The sequence below is a fragment of the Hibiscus syriacus genome, unplaced genomic scaffold (assembly GCF_006381635.1).
Source record: "Hibiscus syriacus cultivar Baekdansim isolate YM2019G1 unplaced genomic scaffold, ASM638163v2 tig00116970_pilon, whole genome shotgun sequence".
NCBI lineage: Eukaryota > Viridiplantae > Streptophyta > Magnoliopsida > Malvales > Malvaceae > Hibiscus > Hibiscus syriacus.
This window is the reverse complement of record NW_024063494.1, coordinates 631,162-654,736: the sequence shown is the minus strand read 5'-3', so window position 1 is coordinate 654,736 and position 23,575 is coordinate 631,162. Positions and strand designations below refer to the sequence as shown.

At 35.0% G+C, this 23,575-nt stretch overlaps 1 protein-coding gene, 1 long non-coding RNA gene and 1 pseudogene across 3 annotated transcripts; 2 read left to right on the top strand and 1 right to left on the bottom strand.

Moving 5' to 3' along the window:
* Nucleotides 1–1,575: 1,575 nt before the first annotated feature.
* LOC120191626 (probable pre-mRNA-splicing factor ATP-dependent RNA helicase DEAH5) lies at nucleotides 1,576–23,364 on the bottom strand. Of its 2 annotated transcripts, none has more exons than XM_039194540.1 (4): nucleotides 20,007–23,364; nucleotides 19,028–19,428; nucleotides 9,949–9,952; nucleotides 1,576–1,587 (listed from the first exon to the last, which is right to left on the bottom strand). In XM_039194540.1, the coding sequence occupies exons 1-2, from the start codon at nucleotides 23,192–23,194 to the stop codon at nucleotides 19,035–19,037; spliced, it is 3,582 nt and encodes a 1,193-aa protein (XP_039050471.1). In that variant the 5' UTR covers nucleotides 23,195–23,364; the 3' UTR covers nucleotides 1,576–1,587; nucleotides 9,949–9,952; nucleotides 19,028–19,034. The 2 variants fall into 2 exon arrangements, with proteins under 2 accessions (XP_039050471.1, XP_039050470.1); XM_039194539.1 differs by lacking the exon at nucleotides 1,576–1,587 and adding an exon at nucleotides 8,196–8,206.
* Nucleotides 11,106–12,570, top strand: LOC120191628. Its single transcript, XR_005522709.1, has 3 exons — nucleotides 11,106–11,280; nucleotides 12,116–12,199; nucleotides 12,532–12,570. It is a non-coding gene; the product is annotated as an uncharacterized LOC120191628 (long non-coding RNA).
* On the top strand, nucleotides 15,019–17,988 carry LOC120191593 (annotated as a pseudogene).
* Nucleotides 23,365–23,575: the final 211 nt, after the last annotated feature.

Sequence of the window (23,575 nt, the reverse complement as noted above, 5' to 3'; positions counted from 1 at the left end):
CCCTCTTACACCGCTTGACGTCACCGTCTACCCGCAAACTCACCGGTTGCATCCATCACTCCACTCCCATGTTAGACTTTTTACTTTACTAGCCATCTCTGTATTTATATCTTGATTAATAATTCCTTTCCCTTTCAAACAATGCACATATATATCAACTATCAAACTATATTAAAAGGGCTACTTATTTAATACTTTTATCTATAATTTTACATCATTTTTAAACATTGTTGATAAAATAGACTGTTGCAAAACAAGGCGTTAATATTAACTGAAAAATATCAAATAAAATATTAAAACATGATGATTAGCACAACTGAGAGTTCGATAAATCAATTATATGAGTAAGGTTCTACGAATACATATGCCCGTTAAAGCTACAATACAATAATATGAAAGTATTTGGGAAGTCATGCTATGATGGTGCTCCAAGATCGACTCAAGCTACTGACCAATGAACGGAAAACTCCATACGCCAAGCCTACAAAGCCCAACGGTATAATCACTAATCTAAAGCAACATTATGAGATTCATAAACATAAGCATGCAAAAGACATAGTACTAAGAAGTAGGTATATGTGTGATCTTAATCAAGTGCAACCTACTTAAGGTTCAACTGTTTTATCACTGAAGTAGGAGTCTCATGCTTCCCTTAATCCTTTGCTAACGGCCTCGCCATGAGTACACCTCTAAAGAGTCTCTAACGCTAATGATTGTAACTACTACGTATTATCTGAATGCAACACTAACACTCATGTGTATTATCTGAATGTAACACTACTAGTATCTGGTCTCACATAGCCATCAGACACTAGTTAACTAAGGAACCCGGTGTCACATAGCATCAGTGAAATTCCTACAAAGTTGTTAAATGATCTCCTAGTCTCACATAACCATCAGGTAGACTATGGAGGGGGAGCCCGATGTCACATATCATCATGCTCAACTGAAGCATTGGCTCGATCTAACATATCCGTCAAGTAAAGCTTTTAGAATCTTTACTGTACTGGACTGATGCAACTACACATACATATCTGAGGCCCAAAGGCCACACAAAACTGACAATGCGCCATTACGACAACTAAGGAAGCTTGACTACACTCTAGCATAGCTAGACAAACTAAAGTGAGGTCATCCTCTCAGTAGCATCTATCTCACTCATTCTCTTACCTAGAACGTTTTGCAAGAGTTTATTAGTCTATTATTTTTGATAATTTATTAAGTCGCTCTATTCTGGTTATTATCACATAAGGGTATTTTAGTTATTTTTATCTTTGAAGAGATCTCTATGTGTTTCATGATTTTACGACGATACTGATTCTGCTATTCATTTACTATATTATTTACTAGCCCGTTACTTGACTCGGGTTCTATACTGAGTAGCGATACTATAGTCATTCTTACTATGCTTTCACTCAATTCATCTTTGAATTAAAGGAACAATTGTACATTCACCATTCGCTGATTTTTTTGTAGTATGCAACTTTTCTATTACATATTCTGATTAATTCGTCATATCACTTGTCGGTATATCCTCTGCAATAATCCTTCATTCTTAGATACTCGCTATGTGCTCGGCTAAAGGTACTTGAACGTATTACACCTACTATGGTTACTTCGGTTGTACCCTACTCCTACGAGTATTTTTGGGCCCCTTTGGCCATTTACCTCCCTCACTGACTAAGTTCTACCAATACAAATCATCCTTAGCTCTTACGGGCCTTATAGAGGTCATATTTAACTATCCAAAGTGGGTAATATCGATACTCTACTTATAATATTGATACCTTAGGATCAAGTATTGATACTTTTATGAGTATTAGTACCAAACATTGTTTATGTTATGAAAATTAAGCATGCTAACGATATTGTATACCTTGAGTATCAATATTGTAGGGGCAGTATCGATACTCCCAGTTGGAAATCCCCAAATTTCATCGCAATTCATTCAATATCTATACTTGAACCTAGAAATGTTAAATTTAAACTCGAATAACACCCAAAAATCACCCTAGAGGTCTTAGTTTGGTTCCTAACCATGGGCTAAAGCTTTAGAAAGTTACCTAGGGTTTTAAAGTGGTATAAAAACACATTCTTTATTTCTAAAACATCATTTAATCATGAAATTAAATATAACCCTAAAATGCACAAATACACAAATCTTAGTAATTCTTCATATTTATGAAAATCTGAACACTCCAAAGGATCAGAAATACACTACATTGGTTTAAGAATCCCAAAATGAAACTCCTTTAGCTAGAAATTATTCTCCACCAAGACTTGGATGATTAAAACCACCACTTTTCTTGCAAACAAAGAACTAATACTTTGAATCATTAAAACGATGTTGCTGAAGGGATTGGGAACAAAATTAAAGTATGAAAGATGTCCAAGAACTTACCTTTGAGCTATTGAACTTGGAGATGAAGAATGAAGAATGAACAAATGAGGATGAAGAGAAATGAAGGAAAGAACAAGATGAGATGAGATATAAAAACCCTAATATTTTTAAAAAGGTGAATTGTGCATTTGGTCATTTCGCATCTTTCTACTTTTTAAAAACCTCTCTGGTAAACTTGAAATTATTAGCCCAGAATTCAGGTCAACGACTTTAATTATGAATTTCATGAGGTCCACATTGTTAGAACTAAATCATAATAAATATGATAATAAACCAAGATCAAATCATGCCAAATTATTAAGAATAAAAAATACTAGATGAAAAAACGTACATGAATTAATTGATGGGTTGAAATTCTTGAATCTTTCTTTGGTTGTGATCTTCCAAGAAGATACAGTTCCCTTATAAACTATTTGACAGGTATAAGAGTAAATACGAGATTGTCTATTTTTTGGGGATCATAACCCCTTTATATAGTTGATTTAAGAATCAATTATTTTTTATACTTATAATTCTACCCCTCATCAAGCTATAAATACAACTTATAGTACCTACACTTTTATTTTCATGACACTCATAATACCTTATGACTTTATAACATAATTGATCACTTAATTTATGTCATATATTTTATGATAACAATATACATTATAAATATGTGCCCATAATTATGGATTTTAATCCAACAATCTTCCACTTAAGCAACATATGTTTCCTAATAAATGTATAACCTGAGCTCAAAACTTGTTATCATTCAATAGGTATTCTATAACATTCTCATCCATCAACTATATCCATATAGGATCAAAGCGACCTTTTCCATATTTATCATAACCAGATCAATGGTCACATATACGAACATAGTTAAATGATATATATTAATCATGGAGCGTAGCATGGAAATTACATGCAATGTGAACCGTATATGTCTACCAACTGATCCTCTTTAAACATTAGTGAGATCAAATTTTACCAAAACAAGAGTGTGGATAAACCAAAATAAATTTTATTTTTGCAAAAAATAACTTTAGCATATATATCCTTAAATTGAAATAACTAAAATTGTGTCTATAACAAACGAGCATTAATATTACAAACTCCCACTAAAATTGAATATCCTTAAATGATATTATACCCACATGAGTAGTGTGCTCATCAAAGACCTTGGGTGACAGTTCTTTAGTAATCGCGCAGTTATGAGTTTGTACTAGCATGCTCGATAAATACATAATCACTCTGAATTTTCTTTAACAAATAGAAACATAATGTCTATTTGCTTAAACTCAAGATGTTTCTATTTATATATGGAATAAAGGACTACAACTTAATTGTCACAAAAAAACTCAAGTGATCTTTCTTATTAATCCATAATTAACAGTTCATGTGACAAAATTTTGCATCCATATTCTAATAAGCCAGAGTCCATAAACCTAATGATCTCTTACTTAATAGACCTCTGATATGTGAGCATGTAATATTTTTGTTCTTAAATATATTGTATGAATTGATTTGGCTGCCATCCAACGATCATACCCAAATTGCTTAAATATATGCTTAATATCCTAAAATCATACGCTATGTCTAAATGCGTATAAACCTGAGTATACATTAAATTCTTTATTTATTTTGAATCATAATGAACTTTTTACATTTCCTTTGTTTCAAAATCATCCTTAGGGCACTAATCAAGGCTAAACTTGGTTCCTTTAGCAATAAGAGGTACTATTTGGTTTACTCCCACTGAAATTATAATATATACAATTATTAACCAAATGAGATAATCACTTGGTGAAGTTTGTTATTCAATTGAAGAGAGTAATACTTGAACTTATAAATAGATTTCCTTAATTTGCATGTTATTAATTTTGTATCATTAGATACAATTTTCTAATTGCGCCGTATAAAATAATTCATCGATGTTACCGTTAAGAAACACAATTTTGCAATACAACTTATGTAACTCAAAATCAAATACAAGCAACAAGTATCATAATTATCCTGAAAGAGTCTTTCAATTAAACCAAATAGAATGTCTCTACAAAATTAATGTCTCCTTTCTGAGTATATCATTTATATACAAGACATGTCTTATACTTATTAACATCACCATTTGTATCCATCTTGATTATAAATACTCATTTATAGCCAATTAACTTTGAACCTTCAGGTAATGGGATAAGTCCTCAAACTTTATTATATTGTATAAAACTTATACTCTTCTTAATTGAAATTAATCCACTTTTGAGAGTCATAACTTTTATGACATGACGAAAGTTGATTAGATCATCTTTCATCATTCTACTACCATGCTTATTTCTTGTAGAAACATCATAATCTAAAATAATTTTATTGAGATTCTAAACTCATTTCTTGATTAACGACATGTATGAACACATGGATATCATCAAAAGTGATAATAGAAATTGGGTTATAATCTAATTCCTCCTCAAAATTAATTCCTTAAACTTTGCTTCCCCCTCCAAACTCAACATTCTAAAAGATAGTGTTATAGATTTCACCTTAAAAATAATTTTAATTATGAGATCATAAAAATTATAACCCTTGGACAGCTCAAAATAACCAAAGCAGTTGCTTATTATTTTAGAATTTAATTTCTCCTAATATGTCTCAACTTAACTTAAAAGCAATTCTTTGTAACATATTGATGTATCTTTTAAGTTGGACCCTTAACAATTACATTTTGTTTTTTTTTATTTTTTTGCTCTTATCTTTATATGCATTTTTCAAGTGAGTACTTTTAGGCTTATTATGCTTCAACCTTTCTTTCTTTTGTACGCAATGAAAAATGATCTCATTTAGAGTTCATTTCACAGTTTGAGTTGATTAAACTTTATAAGAAGCGATACTGAAATCATAAGAACAAGTAATTCTTCAGAAAAACTCGATCTTAAGTGCTTAAGTCTTGAAGCAATATGAAACACATCCAAATGTACTCCCTCATATTTCCTTGACCCTTATACTTTATAGACATCAAAGAAGTCAAAAGTGATGTCATTTAAATCGTAGTATTTTTGAAAAAATATTTCTTAATTTCGTCAAAGAAATCATTAGCCTTAGTAATCTTTTTCAGATTATGTGCCCCTAAAAGCTTCTAAAATATTCTGTTTCATTACCACTAGACTTATGCGATTTAATTAAATTTCACCTCTCAAACTCCCTTATACCAATAAACATTGTTATCCCCAATGAGAGGTGAAATTGTTCTTTACTTGGCGCAAAGTCTATGTTCATACAACCAAAACCTTATGTAAGTGCATTTTTCCATTCCTTCATATTTGCTTTCCTAAGTGCATTTTTTCATATAGTATATATAATCCATTTTTTCATAGAGTAGATATCATGGTAGTAATAAATAGATAAATAATTTAAATATAAAACAAAATATAAATAAAACTGAAGCTCACATCTTAAGTAAACAAATAAATTCAAAATTATGGCTAATTCACATCATAAGATACCAAACACTACATCAATATCAAGTCTTTGGACAATAATATTACAGTAAACGGTAATCTTGTTGTAGTAATCAACATTGACAATAAGCTACGTCGAACAATAGACTAATCTTTGAACTAATGTAATGCTCACATAAAATACCTTATAATTTTCACATATTATTACCAAATGTGTCGCTTGAAATCCGACAAAATATTAACTTTCCTTTGGACCAATTAATAAACGCATGAATCACAATAAATACATAATCATCTTAATATTTCAAATTAATTAGTCTACACAAAAGATATCACTTTGGCGGCATTATGTTTCAACTAATCTATCAAAATATCAGACATAACCATAATATGAATTAATTTGTTTCAAAATATATATATTCTATTAACCAACAATCAAAACTGAATAAACTGAATTGAATATATACATAAATTGCATTAACAATATAATTAAAATCATAGAAATATTCAATCAATTTCTCTTAATTTATCTTTTAATTAAATTAAAAGATAGCTAAAATAATAATAAATTTGAATACACTTAAACCTTATCTCAAGATATCAAATGTTTCATTAATATTTCATCTTTAGACAAGATATTCACCTTAAGTGATATCTGATGCGGTAACCAAACACCGATAATAAGAACATGTCAAGCAAAAATCTTTCTTTGGTTTGATTTAGTACTCACACATCAAATCGAATAATTATTACATGCTTATTACCAAAGTTATACATGCAATTATGTCAACTATTAATCTTCCTTTGGGTTGATCAATACTAACATATCCTAAGTTATATGTGCAAAACTTGTATAAAATATTTTCGATAATTGAGGCCACTTTAATGACTTATTATTTTAATAAAATAATCTCAAAAATAAATATTAGTATTCAAATTTAATATTTCTATAACAATCAAAAGTCAATACTAATTTTTTTATTGCACTACAGTATCTAAAATAACCCAAGATAAGGTTACATAAATGGTGCTATCAAAAAATCAAAAAACTCAAGTCTTTGATTATTTCTGAAAAAAAATCCTTTAAACATGCATTTAATCTATAAATCATTAAAAAATATTTCTTAAAAAAATATGTAATTAAAAGTAAAAAAAAATGTACATACTAATGAATTAAATTTTTAATCAAACTGAATCGAATATATCAATACCAAGTATATATTTTATAATCCATAACATTCAAAACATCAAAATTGAATTTTCTAATCACGTCATGATTTTCGAAATAACCCATAATAAGGTGTTCTAAGCGATGTTATTAGAAACCGAAAACCTAAACGTTTGACTATTCCTAAAAAAATTTCTTAATCTTGGATTCACCAAATTAATCAAAACACATACAATAAACTAAAACCAAATATTCACAAATTGTAACAATAACAACATGCCCAGAATAAATCCAAAATTAAAGTTAAAGTATTCACTCATAATATTCACACGAAACTCAACATTATCCATATACTATCATAATTGGGTTTAGTATACAATTCTATATACTAACCCGTATCGTGTTAAGAAAATAAACATGGTTGACGCAAAAACCTTAGAAACGAAATATGATTGCAAATTGGATATTCTACTTTTAATAAATATAATAATCATAAAAATAACTTATAATTTAAAACATTGTAAATCAAAAGTTTTTTTTTTAATTTAAAAAATACCAAATCAATATGGGAATCTCATGAAATTTGAGTATGAATAAATCGAAAAATAATATAAAATCAAATAATTCTCAATGATCCACCATGACGAGGCTCTGAAACTATTTGGTAGAACTAAATCATAATAAATATGATAATAAATCAGGATCAAATCTTGCCAAATTATCAAGAACAAAAAATATTAGATGCAGAAGCATGCATAAATTAGTTGATGGGTTGAAATCCTTGAATCTTTCTTTGGTTGTGATTTTATAAGAAGTTAAAGTTTCCTTAAGTATAAACTCTCTGACGAGATAAGAGTAAATATGAAATTGTCTATTTCTTAAGGACCATAACCCATTTATATAGTTGATTTAAGAATTAATTATTGTCTGTACTTATAAATCTGCTCTCTTCAAGTTATAAATTCAACTTTAATAGCATCTACACTTTTATTTGCATGACACTTCTAATACCTTATGACTTTATAACATAATTTGTCACTTAATTTATGTTATGTTTTATGATAACAATATACATTATAAATATTTGCCCATAATTATGGAATTTAATCCAACACACATATCTCTCCTGTAAACTCGAAATTACTAGTCCATAATTTGAGGTGTTACATATTCACCCGAAAAATTGAGTGGACTTAAATGGTACTACTCCTTTATAAGAAACAAAACTTAAAAAAAGCTACAGAGCTGTAGAGAGTGAACATTTGAGAGAGAGATAATATTTTTTGTATATTCAAAAGTTAAAATGAGTTCTTTATTTATTGGTTTAAAAGTAGGGGTAAAATGACAAAAGATTTAATAATAGCTATGTCGGAACCATCTTTCGGGTGGGCCCAGAATTAGGCTTTGACGTGGATTAAATGGATTGGAGTCACCACCGATCTTTTATTGTAAAACAAATGGGTAGATCGGATACCTTATTTCTTACATGGTCTGCGTCTTTCTAAAGATGTGTCGGATTCGGGAGTCGGTTATAATCAAAGAAGGGTTAACACTCTTGAACTGCCCTTTCGGTACTACGTAATTTCCATCTGTATTTAATTAAGAAAATTAAAATTTAAAATTTAAAGGTAAAATAACGATCCCAAATTGCTTACCTTAGATTGATTTGAAATCATCCTTAAAAAATCAAGCAACGTGTTAGATAAAAAAAGGTAACGAAAACAAAAATAAAAAAATGAATAAAGAGGAAATAAAAGAGTGAATAAAAGAGTGAATAAAGCTAAAAAAGATAATAATAATAATAATAAAATGAAAAAAGTAAATAAAATAAGCAAAATGAAAATAAAGAAAATAAATAAACAAAGAAAATAAATAAACAAAGTAAAATAAAAAAATAAAAATAAAGACAAGAGAAAAAATGAAATAAATAAAATATGGGCAAATATAGTAAAAGTAATATTCACAATAAAATAAATAAATAAAAGCAAGGGAAAAATAGTATAGGAATAAAAGAAAAAAGTGATGTATATATATAAAGGTAAAAAAACTAAAAAAATAATATAATATGATAGTAAAAAGCCAAAAATGAATAGAAATATATATATATATATACAATTATAAGATATAGTAATTAAATAAAGAAATAATCAAATAAAAATAAATAAAAATATATATTAATAATAATAAGTATGTAAATAAAATATACATATATATAACAAAATAAATAATATAAAATAATAAAAGTAATAATATAAGGATTAAATTGAATTAAAAAGCAAGTTGGGTGGCCAAATTAAAAGAAAATCAAAATTAGAGATCAATTTAAAGCGAAATTGGGGTCAAAATAGAAGCTTTTTAAAATAAGGGGGACCAAAATGGAATTAACCCATTTTTTTTAAAAAAACACGCTGGTCAGAGGCTCTGGGTCGAGTCAACACGCGGGTCCAACGGGCTTAATATATACGCCAACCTTTTTTTAAGCTTCATTTCTTCTCTTCTCAAGCAAAAGCTCTCCCCCCATCTCGTTATTTTTCTCATATTTGTTCATCCGAGTGATGAACACGCCGTCGCGTGTTTCCAGAAAATCGGTGGCGCCGACTCGTCGGCCGCCGGTCATCGGCGGCAAAACTATTTTTTTTGCATTTTTGAAAACCTCTTCGCATGCTCTCCTCAAATATCAAAATATTTTTTTGAAAAAAGCCTCAAGGGGAGTAGATCTAGGTTCGAAACTTCGAAACCCTCCCCCTTTTGGTCATCTGCTCTTCGAAAGGAAAAAGAAAAAAACTAACACAACGGATCTCATGCAAACGAAGAACGACGAAAAAAAGGTAAGATTTTCTTTACCTAGTAGTTCCCTTCGAAAACGAAAATAGTGCTCCGAGTATTGCTTCGTAATTTTTGCTTTGTATTTAGTATCAAATCGTGTGTTACCAATGGTCGATTACATGCCTATTTATATACAAAGTGCATGCTATTTTTAGCCTAATTTGAGTCCTAATCGAACTCTACTGTGGTTGTTTTGGGTTGTTCGTTGTTGGTGTTCCTTGTGTCGGATATTTTGGGGTTGTTGGAGACAAGACGTACGATCGTGAAACTCAGAGATGAAGGAGTGAAAAGAGGGCTGAAGCGGCGTGATACCCATGGAGTCTTGGAGATGCGGCGTTGGTGAGAAACTGCTAGGGTTTGAGAAACCCTAACTGATCTGGGTTAGGGGTGCCATGGGTCTTGGGCTTGCTGAAAATGGACCATTGTTAGGCCGTTTTATTTGATGTATTGGGCCTGTAAATAATAAAAGGAATATTTGTTAATAAAATAATAATACTACATATAATATATATATATATATATATAATACATGTATATGTAGGCTTCGGTAAAAAAATGTGTCTACAAGCTACAAAATAATTAATTGTAATAAACACCATTTAATGATCATAAACATTATTTTGTAACAACTATAAATGGTAAAATATAAACTCTGATTAATAATACTTTTCTTGAAGGATCTTGTTTATAAAGAAACACTCATGAAACGAATCGAATTAAGTCTAAAGGTTCCTATCCAATGTGAAATTCTTTGTATTATCAACCATCATTTTTATGTAGGAGAGAAAATAGAAAAAATATCGCTTCTTGAACCTACAACATAAAAAGAGAGAAGATGTGTCCACTTAGAACTTTTATCCACATGGTTTATAGATTGTTGACATAATTATACATAATTATATTAACAGTTACGTAACAAGCTATTATACTTGCTCCAAATATATATATATTATAGATATACAAGTACAAACAAACAGGGCGAAACGGATGAATTGGCATTCCACATATAACTTAGAACTGACGTGATGAGAAGGATTGGTGGAGGGACGACCAATCAAAGTAAACATTATTATATTGAGGCGATATTTCATAGGGTTGGAATGCCTTTCGCATAGTTTGCTGGAAATTTGGTTGGCTGGTCATGCGGGTGAGGGTTCCTGTTTCTCACCGCCAACCAGTGTTTATGCCTTTCTCTTTCTTTTCACCACCCTTAGCTGTGGAACTTATCTGCGCTAGCCGCCTATATTAGATCATACACATATATGTGAGTGCATTTCCTTCTAGATAAACATAAGATAATCACTATAATAATATTGTTGTTATTGTTAATCATGCTATTTAACATCCTTTTGACTTGCATTAATCTCACTATTTCCCTGTTATTTGTTGACCAAGGTTCGGGATCATGCAAGGAAACTCATAGAGAAATACGTACAGAGACCGTTCTTTGGGTAAGTTTAGTTGGTTTGAGTTCCAATTATTACTCTTGTAGCATTGTTAGATGTAGTAAAAAAAATTCTTTATACCTTAAAATTATTTGCGAACACAATTTGTAAAAGCTTTTTGGTTGTATGGGGGTGCTTAATAATTTTAGTTCATTTAGGTCCTCATAATTGGCTATTTACAGGATATGTAAGAAAAATATCGAAGAATTTTGAACTGATCGTTTTACTTATGTGTTTGGTCTGATGTGAGAACTGTAAGATATCCTTGTTCTTGACTATGTTAGAGTTGCATATTCAAAATAAAATGATGATTGTCTGTTTCATTGTAGCCAAAGTTATGATTTAGATCAAGCATTGTGAAAATAATTCCCTCAAGAAATAATGTATATATGCATAACTGGAATAACATAGATGTTTATAACTAAGCACAAAATCTTAAGGAAAACATGGAACACCAACTATAACTTATGCAGTCAAGTAGCCCTCAACTTTGATATTCAGAAACCTAAATAAGTTATTAATCAAAGTCTACCTCCAAATACCATAAAACCTAAATATGCATATATACATTAACGAGACACCAAATCTAACATATGTTGCAAGGGTAACCTACAATTGAGATATTCAGAAATCTCAATAATTTAATCATCCAAGTCCACCCAAATACCTAAATTCTCTTTTACTTGAATCTTTAACTAGTATATCATCCCCCACGAGATGGTTTGTAAAACTAATGAATACATGGAAATTAAACCAATTTTTATATGTTTGCAAATGTGGCTTCTTTGAACTACCTTGTTTCAATATAATAATCACCAATTGGTTCGTTTGCTGGCAATAGATATGGAAGCAATGTAGAAAGAACGAGTGTTCGGGAACTAGAGGAAGGGAAGAAATGGTTGAGTGACACATTTTATCTCATAAGGTAAGTTGAGCACTTCAAAGTTACGTGCTTTATGTTCTCTTACTAAAATTTTGACAACTATTCATTGATATTATAGGGGCTCATGCTGATTGAGACTTTGATTCTATACTTTTCCAAATTGTTGCTTGATTGCTGAAATGTTGATAATTTTTTATAAGCCTTCCTTTCGATCTTCTTCTTCTTGTAAGTTTTTTATTGTGCGCATTTGTGTGTGTGTGGTTTGGGGGGGTTTACAGTTCGGTATAAGCTTGAATACTTTTAAAAATTGAGGCCCTTGTATGCCGTTGTTGTTGTGCGTGCTTTCTAGATTTATCTCATGGGTTCTGGAATAGGTGCGAGAATGATTCTCTTCCAAGTATCGAGTGGGTTCTTTATCTTGCAAGGGCAGTAGTACTAAGGCATGGTGTTAGGGGGCTTGTAATTGATCCATACAATGAATTTGACGGCACCATGCTAATCAGTGAGTTCTTTTTACACAATGCTCACGTTTACCTTATTTGTTTTGCTATTATATTAGCAATCTCCTCCTTTTTTTCTTCAATAGTATAGTTGTCACTTTTCTGGGTGCCTTGAAGAATTTATCCATGAAATACATGTATATAATTTAGTTTTTATGCCAATGGCTAACCTGCTTGATAGTTGGGAATGTCAGGGGCAGCCTTGGTACTATTATTGCTACAATTAGAACTACCTGAGTGTGTATTTTGCTTAAAATTATACTTTTGGTAGAAGTATAAGCAAAGCTTCATAATTGTTTCAAAACTGTCTTTACTTTTGCCCATTCCGAGTTCTCCTCATTTGCTGGCTGCCTAAATGCCCCAGTTATTAACATCTTATATCCACAACAGGACTGAAACGGAGTACGTAAGCCAGATGCTTACAAAGATAAAACAATTTGCTCAGCACCACTCTTGTCATGTCTGGTTTGTTGCACATCCGAGACAGGTTGGTCTCACCAAGTTATCTTTTGTTGCCTGGTATCACTTTGTACTAATTTTATGCTTGTTTATCAGTTGCACGATCGGATCGGGGCTCCTCCTAATCTCTACGACATCAGTGGAAGGGCACACTTTATAAACAAATGTGACAATGGAATTGTTATTCATCGGAATCGGGATCCCAAGGTCGGCCTGTTGATGTAGTATAAGTGAGTATTGTCACAAGGTTGTCTCCATAAGCAATCCTCTGGTTTCTGTTGCTGAAACATGCTTTTTGCAGGTCTGTGTGCGGAAGGTACGAAACAAGGTACGTGACACTCCCCCATGTTTGTATATTTCTAGTTTTCCTTGTAATAATATTATTATTAGTATTTCATGGTGGTCTGATTCAATGAACTTTGGCAGGGTGACGGGTGTATATAATGACTTTTGATGATAGGCCATGGTGTCGGTCCAATTTTGAATTGTATGACTATGGATTAAGCGTTGAGAGACTTCTTTCTTGATGAAACACCAGAAACCGGCGTATGATTTTATGTTAGAAATGATAATTTAGGAATTTGTGTAAAAAAATCTAAGATGTAAAATTATAAAATTTCAGACGATACAAAATTAAATTATCATTAGAAATATAAATAATATATTTAAAATTTTCAAAAACTTGATTGCACCTTCCGACACTTTCTTGGTCCATCCCTAAAATTGAAGTGTTGCTACTGGAATTGACTTTTCTTTTGCATTGTATTATGTTAATGTTGCTTAGAAAAATAGCCCAAATCTAGTGAGATGTATGCATGTGTGGATGGAAGAGATCCATCCAAGTCATTTGCCAAGAAAAGAAGTTCAGGATTTTTTGTGCTCCACAATATTGCTCGTATCTCATTTGTTTTAGGTTTAGTTTGTTGGGCCACTCGTGACTCAATTCAAAGCAGCTTTCTTCAATGCCGCCATTTCTAGCTGTTGTTCAAGCGTATGCTAAAGGCCTTGGATTTTCAACAAAAGCCACCGTCAAAACATCTAGTTATTGTAGCTGCCATGCTTGGATCCCACGTCCAGGCAACTGTTATTTGATCAGAATCCAAAGTGGTGTCCATGATTATGAGGGCCTCTCTTATGTTTTGGAGGTTCCTTTTGTCGTGTGACATGTTCGACCAGCTTTATAGTTACTGTAGATGTTTCTAACAAGTTGAAGCTGGAACAACTATCGGCAAACTTCAGTACAGGATAACTGATAAAACTGATTCTTATGGCTTTTTGGTCGGGGTTTATCCAACTATTGGAGTTGGTGGTCACTTTTCCGGAGGTGGGTATGGAAACCTGATGAGGAAATATGGCCTTGCATAGGTGATGCTGGATTAGACAACGCCAATGGTACAATCATTGACTGAGAATCCATCAGTGGAGGTAGTCTCGGAGTAATTCTTGCATGGAAGATCAAACTGGTTTCAGTTCCTACTAGTGTTACAGTTTTGAATGTAGCATGAACCCTGAAAATATGTTACGATTAGAGGAGAAGCGATAAGAATCGGAGCAAGAGAATTGGGGAAATCAGAAAAAGGGTTAGAGATTTGGAATTGGGACTGGACCTATCACGTTTTACAGCCACTAAGGATAATAAACATCTTGCTTAGCTGTGCAGGTGGTTATAATCAGTACAACAAGGACTGCCAGCTGTAGGGTAACTATGGGAACACTGTAATTATATAAACCATGTACTAGAGGAGGAGAAAATATACTTTTGATTGAATGAATTCTAAGCTTCTTGAATCTTTACTTTTCTCTCCTTAAATCTCAATTCTCTCCATTCTTCGTCTAATTTTCTTCTCTAATCTCCTAGGGTCATAACAATTGGTAATCAGAGCCACAACTCCTGGCAAAACAATGGCTGAATCCTCTGCTCTTTCTGTAATTCAAAACCAGATTGATGACTTAGCAAAGTTGGTGAAGCAAGATCAGCAATACCTGGAGACAAGGATTGCAAAGAATAAGGGTTATTTCGAGCAGATTTTAAGGGTCTTGACAGGAAAGACGGTGGAGCAAGACCAAAACAGCACTGAAACGGGGTCGTTACCTGCTGCAATTGAAGGCACAAATGATGGGTGTCAAGTGTTTGATAAAATGCCATCCATCACTTGTACCCAACACTTGGAAAGTGGTTCCGACCGTGAGTGGACTGAAGAACAAAAACTGGAATGGGTGATTTCGCTTGATGCTCCGAGTTTTATTTCAGTTATGCAACATGCTCGTAATCGTGCTTTGCGTGAGGAAGTTTACTGTACTTATATAAAACGGGCATCAAGTGGTGATTTGGATAATACACCAATCATCAATCATATATTGAAACTTCGGTTGGAGAAGGCTAAGCTTCTCAATTACAATAATTATGTTGAGGTAAGCATAGCAACAAAAATGGCAATTGTTGATAAATCTGAGGAACTACTAGAAAAGCTTCGGAGTGCTTCATGGAATGCTGCTGTCCAGTATTTTGAAGACTTAAAAAGTTTCTCCAAAAGTCAAGGTAATCCTGAAGCTGATAATTTGAGCCATTGGGACATGAGTTTCTGGAGTGAGAAGCTTCGTGAGTCAAAATACAACATCAATAAGGAAGAACTCCGACCATATTTCTCATTTTCAAAGGTTATGGATGGCCTTTTCAACCTTTCCAAGGTACTTTTCGAGATTGATATTGAACCAGTTGATGGTCTGGCTCCTGTCTGGAATAATGATGTGCGGTTCTACTGTGTCAAAGACTCTTCAAGTAGTCCAATTGCCTACTTTTATTTTGATCCATACTCTCGTCCATCAGAGAAAAGGGGAGGTGCATGGATGGATGAGGTCGTTTCTTGAAGTCGAGTACTGTCACGTAATGGTACCACCTCAAGATTACCTATTGCCCACATGGTGTTTAATCAAACACTACCATTCGGGGACAAGCCAAGCCTCATGACATTCCGTGAAGTAGAAACTGTCTTCCATGAATTTGGTCATGCACTTCAGCATATGCTGACTAAGCAAGATGAGGGTCTAGTAGCTGGCATTCGGGGGATTGAGTAGGATGCTGTTGAGTTACCGTCCCAGTTCATGGAAAATTGGTGTTATCACAGGGATACACTGATGAGCATTGCAAAACATTATCAAACAGGGGAGAGCCTGCCTGAAGAGGTATATTTGAAGCTCCTTGCTGCAAGGACTTTCTGTGTTGGTTCTCTAAGTCTTCGTCAGATTAAATTTTCTAGCCTGGATTTGGAGTTGCATACAAAATATATACCAGATGGGTCTGAATCTGTTTATGATGTTGATCAGAGAGTTTCTAGAAAAACACAGGTAATCCCTCCATTGCCGGAAGATAGATTTTTTTGTGCTTTCAACCATATATTTGCAGGTGGATATGCTGCTGGATACTACAGTTACAAGTGGGCAGAAGTTTTGTCTGCAGATGCTTTCTCAGCTTTTGAGGATGCTGGATTAGAAGACAGCAAGGCGGTTAAAGAAGCCGACCACAAGTTCCGAGAGACTATTCTCGCTCTTGCGGATACAAGATATGATGTTACAGATGTGTTAACGGATGCGGCATCAATTTTAGGCGGCAATGCAACGGTGCAAATTCTTTATGTGAAGCTATTAGAGGCAATATCTTGTTGTGGAAATGAACAAAGTGAATGGCATCCAGCTGAGGCTGCTTTATTTTGCATTCGAGCTATATCAAGTTTTGTATCGGTCATTGAAACAAATGTAATGCCTCATGTTATGGATCTGCTTCCGAAACTGTTTCATCAGCCGCAACTTCTCCAAATGGATTGCTTAATAATTGGAGCATTTTCTAAGTGGCTTGATGCTGCACCAAGTGGTTTCTCTAAGTTGTTTTTGGTGATTAATATTCTCATGAGTGGGATGCATACCTCTGAAGATTCTGCTGCAGCTGCTGCTTTGGCATTTAGACACATCTGTGATGATTACAGTAAAAAGCTTTCTACATATTGTAAAGAGCTTTTCCATATATACTATACAACAATTAATGGTGAAGGTAGTTTTAAGGGCTCTGCTGAAGATTCATTACACTTAGTTGAAGCTTTAAGCATGGTTATTACTGAACTTCCATCAGAGCCTGCTAAGGCTGCTTTGGAGGAACTATGCGCATCAGTTGTTACTCCTTTACTGGCAGTTATTAACCAAGGTCCAGAAGTTTTAGAGAAGAAACATGCTAGTGAATTAACAGTTCACATAGATTGATTTGCTTATATCTTCCGGTATGTAAATCATCCTGAAGCAGTTGCTGATTTAGTTCACAGGCTTTGGCCAATATTCAAAGCCATATTTGATCTTCGCGCTTGGGACATGAGAACCATGGATTCTCTTTGTCGTGCTTGCAAATATGTTGTGAGAACTTATGGAAGGTTTATGAGAACAACAATTGGAGCAATGCTTGAAGAAATCCAAGGCATGTATCAACACCACCACCAGCTGTGCTTCCTTTATCTCTCTAGTGAAGTTATAAAGATATTTGGCTCTGACCCTTCTTGTGCAAGTTACCTTAAAAATATGACTGAAGTGCTCTTCAAGCACACATCGTCCCTTCTAACGAGTATTAAGGAATTCACTACAAGACCAGACATCGCAGATGATTGTTTTCTACTGCCATCAAGATGCATTCGTTATTGTCCCCAATTATTTGTCCCTTCTGCTGTATTTCTGACAAGGGCATTACTCAGGAAAGGCAGAGGTATAAAAACAGAGGACAGAATTTACCTGAAGTTTCGGTCTTACCATCAAACCTCACTTGCTCTTCGAAAGGGATTAAAGCTGGCAGCAAGGTTCTATGGTTCTATAATGCTCGACAAACGTCGGGAGTAGGAACACAATCAGATGCAGTGGATAAAATTAGGACTGGAAATTGTCACTGTGGTAAATTATATTGTACTTTCAGCACAATTCTCAGATTTTGATCCTTGGGGACAAGGATCATTTCGTGGGGAGGGTATTGTCACGAGCAGAGGAGAAGCGATAAGAATCGGAGCAAGAGAATTGGGGAAATCAAAAAAAGGGTTAGAGATTTGGAATTGGGACTGGACCTAACACGTTTTACAGCCACTAAGGATAATAAACATCTTGCTTAGCTGTGCAGGTGGTTATAATCAGTACAACAAGGACTGCCAGCTGTAGGGTAACTATGGGAACACTGTAATTATATAAACCATGTACTAGAGGAGGAGAAAATATACTTTTGATTGAATGAATTCTAAGCTTCTTGAATCTTTTCTTTTCTCTCCTTAAATCTCAATTCTCTCCATTCTTCGTCTAATTTTCTTCTCTAATCTCCTAGGGTCATAACAAAATATCAGTGGTAACAAGTTGCCATAAGTTCCAAGATGATTACGTGAATGGGCAAACGTTTTTAAAAAGCATATAAGATTACGTGAAACAATCCATTGTAAGATGATTGAATCAGTTGTGGAATCCTCATTGAGGATTTCGGATTCGAAACTCCGTTCCCACATAGAGGGGGAAACCTTCAGTATCACGTATGATGTGATTTGGAATGGTGATGATGGTAGATACCGGTTGGCAAATAAAAGTTACACTACACTGTACAATCCATTTCTTATTATGATGTTTACGCTATAACATACTGGTTAATAGTGGGACAACAGGAAGCAAGAGCCCAATGGGAGTGAAAATGTTATATGGAATGAAATACGTGGACTTAATTTGTTTTATCATAATTCTCACTTCATGATTTATCTTTATACGCCAAAATCATCAAGGTTGTTTTTTTACTTCGTCTAAAGCTAGTCAGTGTCGGTTAATTTCTCGTAAAACTTTAACAGAAAAGTAAGAAATTAGAAAGCAAAGGATTGCATAAATCAACAAAATTCAGTTAAAGGAGAATTACACGCAGATCAGGCTCGTCGTTTACTGAGACGCCAAGAATTAGGTTCGTGATATCTATCATAAAGAGGCTCAATGCGTTCTTGGCGCTTGCGCTTGCTCATTTTTGTGGGATCTGCCTGTTTGAAGAATCTAGGAGCAAGTTCAACCAGCCATTTCGGGTCTATCACTGTCACCTCTCGCATGTACTCCTTTGTAGTCATTACCAGCTCATGGTAGATCACCCAGTCCGGTTGTCTCTGGAAAAGGGCACTACTTGGGTGAATATAAACAGGCTGGTTCTCCACCACAGTTCTATATCCCTCCTGTGGGTCCTTCCTTGCTGCATGGAAGAAGAACCCTGCTGTGATTGCTTTCCTGATCTTTGTAAAATTCTTTCCTGCACTCACTACATCCAGTTTGTACCTGAAAAAACATCACCCGTTCAGGTTAGAACCTCAAAGGCCAAGTATAAACCACTTAGAATGGTAATAATTCTCGATACTAGTAGAGAACACAACAGATTCAAAACTAACAAATTGAGAATGAGAAAGACTGCTGGTTGATGCTTTGGAACATGTGAAAATATTACTAACAAGAGACTAGTCAAAATAACGCAAAAGAAATAAAGCGTGTCCAGAGAAAAGAGAGATTCAACATAAGCTCTGTAGTCTCTAAATGACCATCGACAATCCCTAATCTGTCACCAAAAATGAAAGAAACTTGGAAAGCAAGTTGGTGATGAACTTCCCAGCCAATTAAGCTAAAGCAAAATTATGCATTTTTCAACTTGTGAAGCAGTTAATGGTCATCACTGTAGTAATAATCATAAAGATGCATTCTACTAGCGATAACCAAAAAGTGTAAGCTCAAATACATCTTAAAATTAACAGTGTAGGACACAATTAAAATCTAAAATCATAAAAGCTTAGATATAAAGAAAGATATAAAAAAATCAGAGACAATTAGCAAAAGATACTATAAAACCAAGAGCAAGAACTTACTTGTCCATGATGCTGAGAAGTTGTTTTCTAACATCTTGTGCCCTCCGTAAAGATCGAGACTGAACAAAATTTTCAAAACACCAAGGCCCTGAAAAGTTCTTAGCTTTCCAAGCCTCATATACAGCAAGTAGAGTCAAATGGTCTCCCTCGGGCTGGAAAAACTTGGCCCTCTTCTGATCAGCTTGAGCTTGCTTTTCCCTTGGTCTGTAGAAGATGTTACCAGTTTGGATCATTGCAATAATTGTCAATATCTCATCACTACAGCCAAGGTCCACACTGGCCAGTAACATCTTTGATAGAGGTGGATCAAGAGGAAATTCAGCCATTTTCCTACCCAATTTAGTTAAAAGCCCCTCCTCATCTAGAGCTCCAAGACTGTATAATTGCTCCATGGCAGAAAGGAGAGCTTGAGGTGCAGGTGGATCCATAAAATCAAAAGAAAGGAGATCATTTATGCCCATGGCCTTCATTGTTAGTGTTGTCATGCCAAGATTAATCCTTTGTATCTCTGGAATTGATGTAGGAGACATCTCATTTCGATATGCACTCTCCGTGTACAAGCGGTAGCATTTTCCAGGTCCAGTACGCCCAGCACGCCCAGCTCGTTGCTTTGCTGAAGCTTGTGAAATTGGTGTTATGACAAGGGAATCAAGCCCTTGCTTTGGATTATAAACGTTTTGCTTAGCAAAACCAGGATCGACCACATAAAATATTCCATCTATAGTCAAGGAAGCCTCAGCAATATTGGTCGCCACTACGACCTTCCTTTTCCCAGGAGGGGCAGGATCAAAAATCCTAGACTGCATCTCACTAGGGAGGGCACTATAAACTGGTAAAATGATCAATTCAGGAACATTTTTACCTAGTCCTTTCATCCTCTCATAAAGTGATTGGCATGCAAAATCAATTTCCTCCTGACCAGTCAAGAAAACGAGAATGTCACCTTCAGGTTCAGTCAAATGTATCTGTAGGACTGTTATAAGGGCAGCATCAAGGTAGTCACTCTCAGGTTGTTTTGTATAGAGTATCTCCACAGGAAATGTTCTCCCAGGAATACTGAAAATACTGCAGTCAAAGAAATACCCTGAAAACTTCTCTGCGTCCAATGTAGCCGATGTAACAATCAGACGAAGATCAGCTCTCCGCTTCAGAAGTTGCTTCAGCAACCCAAACAGAACATCAGTGTGAATCGTACGCTCATGAGCTTCATCAAGCATAATGACCGAGTATTGAGAAAGATCCTCATCAATCAGAATTTCCCTAAGAAGCATACCATCAGTCATATATTTTATGACGGTATCTGGTCCAGTACAATCTTCAAATCTAATAGCATAGCCAACTTCCTCCCCTAATCGACAACCAAATTCCTCAGCTACCCTCTTCGCCACAGACATTGCAGCCACTCTTCGAGGTTGTGTACACCCAATCTTACCCCTAGTAGTGTAACCAGCCTCGGCAAGATATTGGGTTACCTGGGTAGTCTTACCAGACCCAGTCTCACCAATGACCACCAGAGCCTGATTATCATGCACAGCCTGAACCAGCTCCTTTTTCAGTTTATAAATTGGCAAGCTCTGCCTCTGCTCTTGGATGGAAAGTTTAGATCTCTGCCCAAAAGTCAAAGCTTTTCCATAAGCATCCTTCTTCCATTCAGGCATATCATATGCTGACAATCCAACACCTCTCAGCTCCTGTGCAAGATGCCTCTCACCAGTCTCTGGCATTGGGTCTTCCCAGGGACGATTCAGATCCTTGGGAATTGAATCAAGCATTGTTCTCTGCTGCTGCTCCCGGACTTCTCTCCGTTCCTTAATAAGTGCAGATTGAAGAGCAGCAGCACGACTAAGGGAACCTTCTGGATTCTTGAATATTTTTACTGGGGAGAGATCCACAGAATACCTAGTCTGCCCTTGCAAAAAGGCAGGTTCGTCCTCATTTATTTCGATCTCAAGCTCCTCCTCAGCACCCTCTTCTTCATAAAGCATTCCATCTCCGTCCTCATCATACATGGGATGCTCATCTACTCTCAGAACACCAGAAGCCATCAACTGTTTGGCTTCCCATATCTCTGGTGAACTCATTCTCTTCAATGGCCTGCGCGATGGGGCAACATCCTCGTCCTCCAAAATCCTAATCCCTGAAAGGCCAGTTCTCATCACACGTCCCTCTTTTCCCCCTGAAGGATTTGTCCTAAAAGCATCATCATCCGAAGTCTTCTTCAATGGCAGCAAATCCTTACCAGTATTCTGATCAACATCTCTCATAGACAAACTCAACTTCTGACCTGAAACTGAAATTACTTTCACATAAACCTCCTGATCCCGTTTCACAACATCTTTAGCATTGGCAATCCTCCTAGTAGCCATCTGGGAAACATGAACCAAACCCTCCTTTCCCCTCAACTCATTCAATTGCACAAAACAACCTGAATCCATCACCCTGGAAATTCTCCCCTTGTATACCTTATATAACTCAGGCTCATTATCCTTATACGTACCATTACCTCTCCTACCCCCTCCTTCCTCACCTTCCATATTATCATGGTCCCTGGTCCTGCCCCTGCTCCTATAATCCCTGTTATCATCATCACTGTCTCTATTGTCTCGGGTTCGATCCCTATTTCTTCCCCGACTGCCATAATCCCTCCTATCATCATCACCAGCCTCTCTATCTCTATCTCTATGCCTACCCCTATCTCTATCTCTATCCCTACCCCTATCTCTATCCTTATCCCTTCGATCCCTGCCTCTGTCTCTTTCCCCATCTCTATCTCTATCTCTATCCTCTACTTTTCTTCTGTCTTGAGCCTCCATCACAATTTCCTTCTCTAGTTCTTTTGCTCTATCTTTATCATCTGCAATTGCTAAAGCTTTAAATTTAGACTTCTTACCATCAGCTGCGTTCTCCTTCTTGGATTCCTTCTCAGCCTTGGGCTTTGGTGGCAGAATAGCGTGGATGATGGTAAGAAGCGTACGGACAAAGTAATCGGGTAACTCGGCACCGTTTTCTTTCAGCTTGGCATCGAATTCATCAACGGTCTCGGAGTGGCGACCCATATCGGTGATGAATTCCGCCAAAACCTTGTCGGAAAACCCTACATGGCTCTCGAGCTCGGAGCTTACCTTGGAGACGAGGGAGAGGTATTCAAGTCTCCCCAGAGCATCGCCTTGGGCAGGAGATGAACCCATCGGTGTTTGGAGAGAGACAAATAATGGAGCTCTCTGAAGGATTCGTACGGTTAGGTTTTAAAAGGAGGGGAAGGACAGATCGTGGTTTTTAGGGTTTCGAAATTGGGAAATTTCAGGGGCTTTTTCAAGTTGGATTTAACGAAAGATTGAGGAGTTATTCAAAGGAGAGAGAATTTTATATATCATATTATCATCCGTTTAATTTTGATTATTTTTTCAAGAACTCCACAAATTGCATACGAAAGAATTTTCCATAATGTAAAACAAATTTCAAAAAAAATAAATGGGCCATTAGACCGGGCTAAAGCCTGTTTTGAACCAAACAGGTTTTCTGAAAGTTGGGTCACAACTTAACTCAGCCGAGCTCATAGATTAGCCTAT

Coding starts and splice junctions, on each gene's coding strand:
- LOC120191626 (XM_039194540.1), bottom strand. CDS start 23,194: ATGGGTTCATCTCCTGCCCAAGGCGATGCTCTGGGGAGACTTGAATAC. Junction 19,429..20,006: donor CTTCTCAGCATCATGGACAA/GTAAGTTCTTGC, acceptor ATGTTTTTTCAG/GTACAAACTGGATGTAGTGA.